We start from the raw sequence: 13,443 nt of genomic DNA, 5'->3' as shown, positions 1-13,443 counted from the left end.
TATATGATCCGGCGGTCAAATAAGACGATCTGACTGCGACATTGTAGGGCCGCGAGCGACGGTTAGAAAATACAGCCTGTGGTAAGCCTCGTGGCGTAACAGAAAGCATACCGGAACCTTCGCTTTGGAACTTTGGGAAGACCCCTTAGAACTGTAACCTAGATTCCACCGTAGCCGTATTAAGAAACTGTTGTCATTCGATCTGGCTGTATTTATTTGAGATTTATGATAGTGAGCTCGGGCTCGTGGCGACAACCAGTCGCCGAACGTAGTCGCGGTCAAGGGATGAACGTTTTGTCTAACAAAAGCATGAAGTAACATTACAGCTCTCCTTAAAAGAAATACTTGGGACGGGGCACGACGGTAAGCATTTCAACGATTTCCGTCCCGTGGCTCGCCACACGCAGACTCTATTCTTTGAGTAAGATGATTACCAGATGTCGACGCGTCTCCACAGTACATGTTCAGCTAGCCCGAGGACCCGCTATAAATCTTAAGATTTGTTTAACTAAAGTCCTTCAAACAGACAAACCGTCCTCGTTCCAACTATGAGAAAATAGGAGAAATCTATTTTTCTCACGAACAACGCTTCCTCTTCTCGAACTTTCTCTTAAGGGCGGCTAGCACCCTTCCCTAACCACCAACCTGGAAATTGACCAATTAACAGTAACGCCAATTTCCCTCACTTTCCGAACGAAGACTTTTCTCCACGAACCCGATGATCTCGTGCCCTTAAGCACACCAATCATAGTTTTCCTCGACAGCGTTACCGTGATGGAGAACCACTCTTCCGCACGATCTCAACGACGATTCAAGTAACTCTCAGATACGTAGTGATTGCCCCATGCATTAACATTGAGTACAACTTGGACGCTAAAGAAGAGTAGAGTTCGTCATCCTGTTGACCGCGGATTCATTATTGAGCCTGTGATCATTGTCATTATCTTCTCGAGTATCTTATTATCACGACTACTTGTCAAATTCTATCATAATCATATTCGCACTAGTAAATATCGCCCCTATTGCATAATGATCATGTCTAATGCCAATAGGGATTCGTTTCACGCCCTTAACTCTAACTTTAATCTTAACGCCAACCCGACACATATATTATTATAAATATTATTTCTATTATCATACATATCATATATCTTCTTAAATAATTGTTATTTTATTGCAGGAAATCTCGATTTCGAACATATGGAATTTGGCAATTTGCGTAATAATAATCGTAGAGTTAATTTGTATTTCATCCTGTTGTTCTCCTCGGTTCTATTTGGACGAAAATGGATGTTATATTTTGAGATATTATTATAATATTCATAGTTTTTGTATTTTTTCATATTTAGCTTTTTCTATCCGACTGAGTTTCTGCTCCTTTCGTGTATCCTACGATGTTTAGCTTTCTATGAATGAAACTGTTCGAAAGAAAAAGATATCTGAAGAGATACAAATGTGAAGAAATAGGGAGGAAGATAGGATCAACGAATGAATGCATGACAACCAGAAACAGTTGCAACTTCAACTTCATAGATCCTATATCTCATCTTATTCCCAACTCACATTATTCGCAGATCTTGTTATTATTGATTCAAGAATGAATATTTTAGGTTTAGTAGATAATAGCTTCATTAGTATCTCTAAATGAAACAGTGATCATCTGGCGTTATGATGTAGGATTTCCTTTAATGCAGGTAATAACATTCTCTTTGATACTGAATCTGTTGATTCTAACACGAGATATAATTTTCATAAATTCAATGGGGAATTCTTTCGAGAGTTTATTTATCAAAACAAATACTGTTTATACCAAACAGACGAAATTTATCTCTCGATGATATGTGTACATCAGGAAGTCTGTACTGGAATTGATAAAGTTACTACCAATATTTGCAATAATACGAATCAAACAGATAAATACATCGATTCCCATACATTGCATCCTGAAAGTTGAAAAATAATTGCCTTATATTATTACATAGATTTCAATGTTTAAGTGCCATCCATGCGGATAACACTCATTCTGAAATTTAATTTTTAAACCGTTGAACCGTTCTGCTGAACTTTTCTCACATACGACAAATAATTTCCAAGATATAAAACGAAATGTAGAAGAAAGTAGTGTCTTCTTTGTATAATTTATATTTCGCTTAGAAAACATCGGAGGAAAATTGTTTCAACGCCAGATATTTTGTTCTAAATATTATCCCGAATCGTATTATGCAAGAACATTTCCACTGTCAATCTATCTCTGAAAAAGTGTTAATTCGACTATTCTAATGATATACATATTTATATATTTCTATAACTTGTATCTATGTTCAGTACTGACTAGTTGAAAAGTCATAGGAACCCAAATAAGGAGTTATAAGAGAAATCAACTCAATAGATTTCCGCAAGAAAATCAAGCAGGAGCGAATATAGATAACCTGAGGGGTATTTGGCGTCATGAATGTTGTAATATGGTATTTTCATGTAGCTTTTTGAAGTGAAGTGTGCCTCTGAAACAAGTAATATGTTAATATTTTTGTACACAGAAATGTTTTAGTTTCGAGGTCCCGTTGTTGTAAACCATTGGTCTTCCAAGCTGCTATTTACAACGTGTTTATTTCTATTTTGCTGAAGTGGTCACCACTTCTAAGAAAACTCTACATCTGGTCTTTTTAGTTTTCTCAAGCACTGAAGTCATCGACAGCGTATAGACAAAAGGCTGGGACGAAGGCAGACCATAAACAGTAAACAGGCGATGTTACGCCGCGCAACACATCTGCACTCCATCCTGTGCGGCTTGACAGCCAACGGTCTATGTGCCGTTCTTCGAACCCTCCATAGGCCTAAGGACCCACCATAAAGTTGAAATCCTAACTGCATTGTTCGCACACATGGTTTAAGTCAATCTGTTTGCCAGAAAGGACTTTCTAATTCCAGAAGTGTTTTCAGCTGGTTTTTTAGAAGGGTCCTTGGGTTTATTACGTGCTCTTAAGAATTGCGGAGAAAGCAGGTAGTGGCCTAACGAAAAAAGCGGAGATCTACCTAACGGAAAATCCGGGTCTCCCCATAAACAATGTCGCCTAGGACCCAAGTTCGTAGGAGGCTTCTTCCTCCTATCTCCCTTTCCAACATTGGTCATAACCAATCGGCATCGCGGATCATTGCCCTCACTTTCCTAACTGAAAATGTAAGCAACGAATCCGCGTTCTTCGTTCAAAGGGCACACCCATACCGAGCTTTCCTCCGTACTCATATCAGAATAAAACCTTAGAGTTTGATCGTCTCTCACGGTATCTAGAGTTCCTGCAATTCCTATAACTCTCACCGTTCCTATATCTCTCAGAGTTTCCTACAACTCTCAAGGTGCCTACACGACCTAGAGTCCCCTAAGGCTCTCACATTATCCAGAACTCCGACAGTTCCTATAACTCTCAAGGGCCTAGAGCTCCTAAAGCTCTCCTTCTCTCATCTAAGACTAACCCTTCTCTCGTTATCTGTATCTTAATCAACGGCGTTACTACTTTGTGTGATTGTATAAAGTGTTGGAAATATACATTATTATAACTCTGTGACTCCCAGTGTTATACCGCATCAACCACGCCGATTATCCTAACCGAAATACGGGGATCGAACTATTCGTGGTGTCGATTATTCTAATCGTAACGGGAATTTACGACTCCCGTTGACGCGTATTCTAACGACCGCGTCTCCCCGCGATAGCTCGAAAATACAGGCGACGTTGCCTTTGGGGTTTTCAGTTATAGGGTAATACTGTTAGCGTGCTGACCTAGACCAGCTCAAATTGTACTCTTACTTGTAATTACACTTCTGTATTAAAATATATTTTCTACCTTACAATTTATCCACGCGTTTCTCTCTTTACACATCTAATAACCTCAACAAGACCGATACAAGATTCCGAATCTTATGGATAAAATTCAAGAACGCATCAAAACTTCTGAGACCTGTCAAACCGCAAAGATAGATAGGATTCGGCCCAAAGAAGAACCATGTATAGCTGACATACCGTTAGTACCAAACGCCAAAATAGCAATGGACATATTAGGACCACTAAAGAAAACAAATCAAGGCAATTCCTTTATACTCTTTATTCATGATGAACTCACAAAATTCCTCATCCTTGTTCCTATAAAAAAACAACAGACAGAAACCATTTGGAATTCCCTGATAAATCATTATATATGTCGGGTTGGCGTTAAGATTTGAGTTAGGGTTGAGGGCGTGAAACGAATCCCTATTGGCGCTAGACGTGATCATTATGCAATAGAGGAGATATTTACTAGTGAAAATATGACTATGATGGAATTGGACAAGTAATCGCGATAATTAGATACTCGAGAAGCTAATGACAATGATCCTAGGCTCACTAACGAATCCGCGGTCAAGGGGATGACGAACTCTACTTTTCTTCAGCGTCTAAGTAGTACTCAATGTTAATGCACGAGGCAATCACTACGTATCTGAGAGTTACTTGAATCGTCGTTGAGATCGTGCGGAAGAGTGGTTCTCCATCACGGTAACGCTGTCGAGGAAAACTATGACGGGTGTGCCTCCTTAGGCACGAAATCATCGGATTCGTGAAGAAAAGCCTTCATTCGGAAAGTGAGGGTAATTGGCGTTACTGATAATTGGTCAATTTCCATGTTGGTGGTTAGGGAAGGGTGCTAGCCGCCCTTAAGAGAAAGTTCGAGAAGAGGAAGCGTCGTTCGTGAGAAAAATAGATTTCTCCTATTTTCTCGTGGTTGGGACGAGGACTGTTTGTCGGTTTGAAGGACTTTAGTTAAACAGATCTTAAGTTTTATAGCGGGTCCTCGGGCTAGCTGAACATATACTGTGAAGATGCGTTGACATCTGGTAATCATCTTACTCGAAGGGCAAAGTCTGCGTGTGGCGAGCCACGGGACAGAAACTGTTGAAATGTATACTGTCATGCACCGTCCCAACTATTTCTTTTAATGAGAGTTATAGAGTTACTTCCTGCCTTTGTTAGAAAAAACGTTCATCTCTGGTCCGCGGCTACGTTCAACGACTGGTTGTCGCCTCGAGCCCGAGCTCACTATAATAAATCTCGAATAAATATAGTCACATTGAATGACAACAGTTCCTTAATTGCGGCTATGGTGGAATCTAGATTAAAGTATTAAGGGATCTTCCCAAAGTTCCAAAGGGAAGGTTCCGGTGTTCTTTCATCTCCGACATATATAAATAATCATCGCTAAACTTTCGAGTAACTGATTCAAATAACTCGCTATCTTAAAGAACTCTATCGTTCGTTCATACAATTATTATCTGCGCAAGCAAAAAACCACAGAGTATGGAAGACAAAGAATCCTTCAGAATGAAATTGCCGAATCGAACAACTGGAACCGAGTACCCAATCGCTTTTCACGGCTCGGGAATAAAAAAACTTACAATTATCGTAGAATTCGATCCTGCACGCGTTCTCGCTACATCAACATTAAGCAAGATTGAGAAATGAGTCTACCATGCCGATTGTAAAAACACAAAACGCTAACTAATCTCTGCGCGATTCACGTTTGGCAAATGGAACGACACGAAAACCTCGGGCTCGCGTCTGGTCGTTCCGTAGAATTCATCTGCCGGCCGTAGCCTTTCATTGAACCCTACGAAGTTGGTGGAGGACATATGATCGAAGGCCCAAAATAAGCGACTGAAAAAAAGAGGAGGATGTCACTTCGGAGACACAAGAAATCATAAACCGATAGATCGCTGGTGAGCTCCTCGTGTCGCAGTTCGAACGTTTCAGGAATAATGTGAAGAAATTGAACTTTGTATATGATAATAGCATTTATTATGCAAATCCAACAGAGTGATTCAAAGTGCTACAAGAGACTGCTTCAGAATGTTTTAACAAACTGGAACTAGCTTATTTTGTAGGATTTTTATACTGAAGTTTTAGTCCTTCGAGAGGGGGGGGATTCTTCTGGTTTATCTTAGAGGCGCCTATGCCGTTACTATTCAGTTATTGTTTCGATGGCTGCGGTATGCAGGATGCCTGATCTATTTTATTTCTGTTGTGGCGGCACTCAACAACAAATACCAGGGTCGAACGACGACAACGCAGTGGTTAGCGCTTTAGGTTACAAACGCTCGGGACTCGGGTTCAAATCCTGGCGACCGGAGTCCGATTTTTCTTCCACGCAGCGAAATTAGAAGAAAGGCAGTACCACAGCAGCGACATCTACACCCGCAGCAGAACCCATCTCGGCCTCCACACACACACCAGCAGTAGCGCTCTTATCACCACGACCTATACACATCACTGTTTCTGAGCGGATGGTATTCTTGAGCGTGTGACATTCCCCTCTCTTAGATTCGCTTTGCCCAGTTGAAGTGTATGGCTCTGGTGGGCCACCTGATTTGAATGACCCCGTTATCTTCATTTTCGGTAATGTTCTGGAAAGTGACTGTCCCATGGGCTGATGGAGGAATTGATGCTGTTGGTACTTGATGCATATTGTTTACGTGAGCGGTGGGGCAAAGTATACTGATACATACATTTTTAGGAATTATTCGAGTTAAACATTCGTAATGTTTACATTTATACAATATAAATATTGTTCCTAGTCCTAGGGCTACGTATCCTAATATTTGTAATGTTGAAATGCCATATTCTCTGAATGAACTTATACGTCGTTCGAATTGCAAGGTATTGACTTATATTTGTAACGTATCGAGGTTGGCTTTGTATTGATTAAAGCTGTGAGATTACTTTGGAGCCGTTTCTAATATTTCCTCTAGCGTTGAGATTTCTATTTCTTTGAAACTATGTAAAATGTTCTTAATTTTGATTTCGTAAGAAAAATATTTTTATGTGTTCTTCCTATTTTCATAATATTAAGTCATATGTGATTATACATCCAGTTTTGCTACTAATTAAACTCGGTTGTTTGATTTCTAAAATTTTATGTGTTTTACATAATACGTCGATCTACACATTTTTCGTATGGATAATGATATAATGATTTTCAGTCTGTAAAGGTATGAACGTCAATTCTTCCAACTTGAATACAGCAGTTGGTCAGGTTTTGACTGTCTGCTGATTATTAGTTAATTCGATTCTACGTTCAGGTAAATTGATTTTACTATGGCTTGGTTGAGTTCTTTTACGAATGTGGATGATTGCCGTTCGTTTACAGTATTTGTTTAAGTAGTGGCTATCCACAAAGTTGTACCGTTCTGAGTTGGTTAGTATTAAGTCAGTTTCTACTACAGGTGCGATAAATACAGAGTCTTGCTTGAGTGACGGTTCAAAGTATGACGGTTCAAAGTGTTACAACAAAAAGGTGTCGAACGCTAATCTGGGTCGGTTTTTATACTGAGGTTTTAGTCCATCTGGAGGGGTTATAGTCTGGTGTATATCAGAGGCGGCTATTTCGTTATTGTCTGGTGATTGTTTCGATAGCTATGGCATGCAGGATGTCTCGTCTATTCTATTACTGTTTCTGAGCTTGTGGCATTCTTGAGCATGCGACACGCGCACGTATGTTTAACTCGCGCGTGTCACGATCGGTATACTTCAAATCCGATGGACCGATGATGGAGATAAAGATGTGGCGGCCTCGGCGACAATGTATATCGCCGAAGTGCCTAATGAGTCATGTATATCCCAACGGTCTCTCCACCGAATATTCTAGAAGCGTGGCAATGATCACGTACGCCTACAGAGTAGTGGGGATATTGAGGGATGACAAACAAAGAAGAAACAGATCCCACCGAAAGTCGAATTGTAAGAGCTTCAGTCTTGGAAAGTCACGGCTGGAGCTTAATATCTTTGCACGATAGTAGAACACGACGAACACTTGAAACATTGGCACTAACACTAGATTTTTCCATTATTTCCTTCGCTGTTAATTGCGAGTTGCAATTTGCTACACGCAAAATTGCTCACTTATCACGATCGGATAACGATGACGACCGACAATTGCTTTTCTTTTTGTCATAATCTTCAACATTTTTAAAGAAATTGTGTATTACTTTACGATTTCTTCGTATTACTTTCGATATTTTTGCTACTGATAACTGTTGCTGTTTTAGTTCAAGAATTTGCTTTTTTCAGACTCGTTTAATTTTTTCCGCATCCCATACTTACAAATTTATATAATATTGTTGCGACATACGAGCTAGAGGACAAATCAAGCCACGTGTGGTCTTGCCTCGGAGTATCAACAACGTTAGGACGTAATAAGTAAACTTCGGGCAAAAACAATGTCGCCCCTTCGTGGAACCGTCTAACAAAGGTAAATGGAAAAAAAATGGAAATTTACAGGCACCCCCTCGACCAGCATAAATAAACGAACGCGATCGTAAGTTGACCAGTTTTCATCAGTCTCAGTCACGTGCGATCTCTTCAGCGAGTTACACAGTCTTAGTGAATTAGAACCGAGCGTCTTAGCGAACATTCTTTTAACGAGTAATCTCGATCAACATCGAGTTCAATATCGAGTAATCTCGTCATTAAACTACCACACGTTCTACATGTTCTCTTAATAAACATTGTGGGTTTTAATGTTGTTTAAATGTTAGTGTTTTATTATTATTTATCGTTGTTCGTTATTAATGTTCTAAGTGTCTATTAACCATTTATTAATTATTGGAATGTTTCAGGTGCGTGCCATGATGCATCGATGTCCTAACATTTTATGTAAGTGAATAAAATGTTATTATTGTAATTATTCTTGCAAAATCAACGAAATGCGTCATGGATATTCATTTGTTATAATTAATTTAACTTCTCGTGAAACGGTTTGTAGGTAATTGACTGGATCCTCCTCTCCAATCTCTTTGTTCTTCTCGTAGGTGTCGTTCTATATCAGCAGCTTTCTGTTCCGGTTCATTTTGTGATGCTGGTTCGTTGGCCAAAAGTATTCGTCCGATTTCGTGGCGTAGTCCTTTTAGGTAAATTCGTCCTACTTTTCTGATTGTAGCATCAAGCATGATACGTCTGGTTAACGGTTGTGGATTTTCGTTGGCGATGGCGTAAGTTAATCTGTTTAATACGCGTCTGAATCGAATATTAGATGATTGTACTGTTTCGTTGCGTTCTTTCTTTATGTCGTATAGCTGTTCGCTATACCTATCTGGGGTTTACTTGCGTTGCTACGTTGGCTCTTAATGCTTCAAAACGGTCTACGTAGTTGTCGATTGGAATATTACGAATACTCTGTGCGGCTTATCCTATGATCTTTTCTACTTTAATAGCTTTCAGCAATAATTCTTCTTGTAAACATTCATTTTTTATTCCTCGAATTTCTTTGATGAAGTCTTCTATTCCAATGTCATCGTCACCGTTCGAGACTGGAATTTACCTTATCGCGTCTTTAGCAGATAACAAAGGATATTGTGCGCTGGCATTGTTTTGGAGTTGGTCAACGTCACTGTCGTTGTCAATCTCCACTGGTCATGCAGACGGAGTGTGAGTCTACTTTTGACATGCAGGGTTTAGAGTGGTATCAATGGGACCGAAGTATTCCGTTATTACCACTTTACTACCTAGTCCTAGATTCATTTCAGCTATTGTTTTTTCTAAGAACTCTATTTCTTTAGTTCTTTTAGCGCTTTCTTCGTCAGATTGTTTTGTTAACATGTTCATTTGATGGCATAATTCCATTACTTCTCGCGTACTTTCTTCGCGTTGTTTATTACTACTAGAACTGCCGACATTTGAGACGTAGCTATCTCTACTAGCTAAAATAACTGGACTTTAAAAAATACATAATGGTAGAATATGTTACGTCGCGTGAGATGGTCCGTGCGATGTCCATAATTGTCTGAACATCAAGGCCTAAGCACGATAATAAAGACCCTCAATAAACCTGAGGCCCCACCATAAACCGAGTCTTATTCGTTTGCAGGGACCTTTAATCCTGCAAGTATTTTCGTTTTATAGCTGGTACTGAAAACAGTCCTTAGGTTTATTGCACGTTCTTACAAATTAAAAAACGGGTAGTTACCTAACGGAAAAGCCAGTTTTTCCCATGAAAAAGGTCACCACGGAGCCACGTCGGTAGGAGGTTTCCTCCTCCAATCTTCATTTATTAACGTTACCCCCCACTTTTCTAACGAAAAGTGGGAACAACGAATCCGCGTCCGTAGTTCAAAAGACACACCCACAGCGAGATTTCCTCCGTAATCACACAAGAACGAATTTCACTTGTTCTCATCATGACAGAGCAGTCACTTCATGCCCCTAGACTTGTGCTCTAGACTACAGAGCAGCCACTTCGTATCTATACTTAATCTATTCAATTGCTACTTCTGCCACATCAAAAAAGTCACCTTCGGCTTATATTCAACTGTAAGGGTCTTGCTCTACTTCAAAAGAGCATTGTGGTCATATATCGGGGCTTCATACGTCAAAGTATCGTCTCCGACATTTATATCATACGTGACGATGTAACTATTTAGTGTAATAAGTTATTGGAAATATAAATTTTATTACCCTATTAATCGCAGTGTTATACCACAACAATCACCCCCATTATCCCACAAGAAATAAGGGGATCGATCTATTCGTGGTGTCGACTCTTATAATCGTAACAGGAATTTACGACCCCCGTTTACGCTTTTTCTTCCGACCGCGTCTCCCCATGAAAGATCAAAAATACATGGTCCTACGAGCCAGATCACGTGTCATTGAAAAGTGCACTTACCAGTTACCATATAGTGTCGCGTGCAATAAAATTCCTTCGATTTAATCACCTAACCAAAGGAAAGCCATAGGAAAGGAACTCCTTCCTCGCTAAGCATATATGCGACCTCACGCCGCACAGTAACGAGTAGCAACCGATTCCCGGACCAACGTCCAGTTCTTCAAGGTAAGATGTGACACCTTGTCCCATGAAGCTTCGGAAAACTCCTTCCGCAATTTATACATTCCCACTGAACGCGGGCATCCACATGATGTATGCTAAGGTGCTTGTCCAAGTCGCCCAACATCATAAAGGAAAGGTGGACATTCCTTTTCTCGCAGACCGGACAAGCAATCTTGTCTCCCATTAACGGTACCACTATTTTGAAGCTCAAGTCCAGGGACATAGCCAAGTCATCAACTAAGGTCCGCTCCGAAGCGGATGAATCCGCTACAGCGCTTCCGGGACCGAGAAGCACTGCGTCCGAGGCAATATTTCAGTTATCTATTTCCAAATTAAATTTGTCTGTTATCCAAGAATTTGTCCAATCATTCCATCTCATAATCCTTTCAATAGTCATGTCGTCAACTGTGGATCAATGGAATGGATTCTTTCATGTTTTAGGTGTTTCAATCCCTTTCTTCACGGAAAAAACCGTTAGAGCGGCAAGCCGATTTATTATTTTAATTATTTTATTATTTTAATTAAAATTTCGTCTTGCGCTACTTCGTCGCCAGGGCGTTTATCCGGGCGGATGAAAGGTTAAACGTTATGTGCAGAAGACGTCATGCCCAGCCCGAAAACCTAGGGCACATTTTAGAGTTGTATCAACACACACAAGAGGAGTAAGAAGCAAGAGGCATAACAAGGTAAACACTCCCTTCGCGTTCAAGTTACAGGTCCAAAATGAAGTGTTTGTCAATCCTGGAATCAAAGCTGGAGGTAATCGATACAAACCGAACCCCGTGGTGAAAAACGAGGAACGGATTCTCATGGTCGACGTAACTGTCTGCAACGAGAACGGAGATTGTCGCCAAAAAGCTGCAAAAGAAAAGATCGACAAATACTTCCCATGCTTGAATATATTAAAGAACAAGTATGACGTCGATGAGGGAGCCATTTTACCGGCGGAACTAGGAAGCGGAGGGTCCACAACGGCTGAGACTATCGAAAATTTAAAGGAACTCGGCGTTACAAATAACGAAACAAACACAATTGTTATGAATGTGTTGTGTAACTCTATAGAAACGTGCAACTTGTTTTTAGACGGTTGCGCAATAATATATGTCGGAGATGGAAGGACACTGGAGCCTTTTTTCTGGAACTTTGGGAAAACTCCTTAATACTGTAATCTAGATTCTACCATAGCCGTAATTAAGCAATTGTCGTCATTCAATCCGATTGTATTTGTTCGAGATTTATGACAGTGAGCTTGGGTTCGAGGCGACAACCAGTCGCCGAACGTAGCCGCGGTCAAGGGATGAACGTTTTGCCTAACAAAGGCTTGGAGTAATTCTATAGCTATCCTTAAAAGAAATAGTTGAGACGGTGTATGACAGTAAACATTTCAACGGTTTTGTCCCGTGGCTGGCTACACGCAGACTTTGTCCTTCAGGTAAGATAATTACCAGATGTCAACGCATCTTCACAATATATGTTTAACTGGCCCAGGACCCGTTATAAATCTTAAGTTTCAGTTATATATAGTCCTTCAAACAGACAAATAGTCTATGTCCCAACTACGGGAAGACAAGAGAAATCTATCCTTCCACGAACGACGCTTCCCGCTAGCAACTTTCCCTTAAGGGCTGTTAGCATCTTTTTCTAACCACTGATATGGAGATTGACCAATTAGCAGCAACGCCAATTTCTCTCACCTTCCGAACGAAGGCCTTCCTCTACGAATCCGAGGATCTCGTGTCCTTAGACACACCCCGTATAATTTTCCCTCGGTGGTATCATTGGAATGGAGAGTCACTCTCTTGTTCGATCTCATCCACGATTGAAGTATCATTCATATACGTAGTGATTGCTCCATGCATTAACATTGAGTGCAACTTAGACGCCAAAGAAGAGTAGAGTTCGCCATCCCGTTAACCGCGGATTCGTTACTGAGCCTAGGATCATTGTCATTAGCTTCTCGAGTATCAAATTATAACGACTTCTTGTCAAATTCTATCATAATCATATTCGCACTAGTAACTATTTCCTATATTGCATAATGATCACGTCTAATGCCAATGGGGATTCGTTTCACGGCCTTAACCCTAACTCTAATCTTAACGTCAACCCGACATATATAATAACGATATAGATAGTAACACAGGTTTACACCTCTACAGTCCCAAAAAATTCCAACAAACCAGCTCCTATTCTCCCCTCAACCATACAATACATTCTATACAAAACTCTTCGATAGAGTCAACCTGTCATTAACACACCGTTGACAAACCCTCGTCTACGTACACTCTCCAAACTGTCGATTCTAGAACACAAATTGTACCATCAAATCAATATAATGATCCCTCTAAACATTTTTCCTGCCCACCTACTACCATTCCGCATAATCCTTATAAATATTATGCCATTCCTCAAATACTGGGCACAACCTAACCTGACTCCGCCTCTGCCCGAAAATCATTTTCGACTTCTCAAATCCATTCAGATGGTGTCCCCACTGACTCCTCGACATTGCAATCACACCCAGTCAACCTTACTCCGTCCACACACATGAGATTTACCATTCTTCACTAGTCTTTCATAATTCTATTTACCGTTT

At 40.3% G+C, this 13,443-nt stretch overlaps 1 protein-coding gene across 1 annotated transcript; it reads left to right on the top strand.

The window, feature by feature from the left end:
* Positions 1-10,939: 10,939 nt before the first annotated feature.
* LOC126926577 (uncharacterized) lies at positions 10,940-12,007 on the top strand. Its single transcript, XM_050742944.1, has 2 exons — positions 10,940-11,152; positions 11,444-12,007. The coding sequence occupies exons 1-2, from the start codon at positions 10,940-10,942 to the stop codon at positions 12,005-12,007; spliced, it is 777 nt and encodes a 258-aa protein (XP_050598901.1).
* The last annotated feature ends 1,436 nt before the right edge of the window (positions 12,008-13,443 follow it).

This window comes from Bombus affinis, chromosome 18, assembly GCF_024516045.1.
Source record: "Bombus affinis isolate iyBomAffi1 chromosome 18, iyBomAffi1.2, whole genome shotgun sequence".
NCBI lineage: Eukaryota > Metazoa > Arthropoda > Insecta > Hymenoptera > Apidae > Bombus > Bombus affinis.
This window is presented reverse-complemented; position numbering and strand designations above follow the sequence as displayed.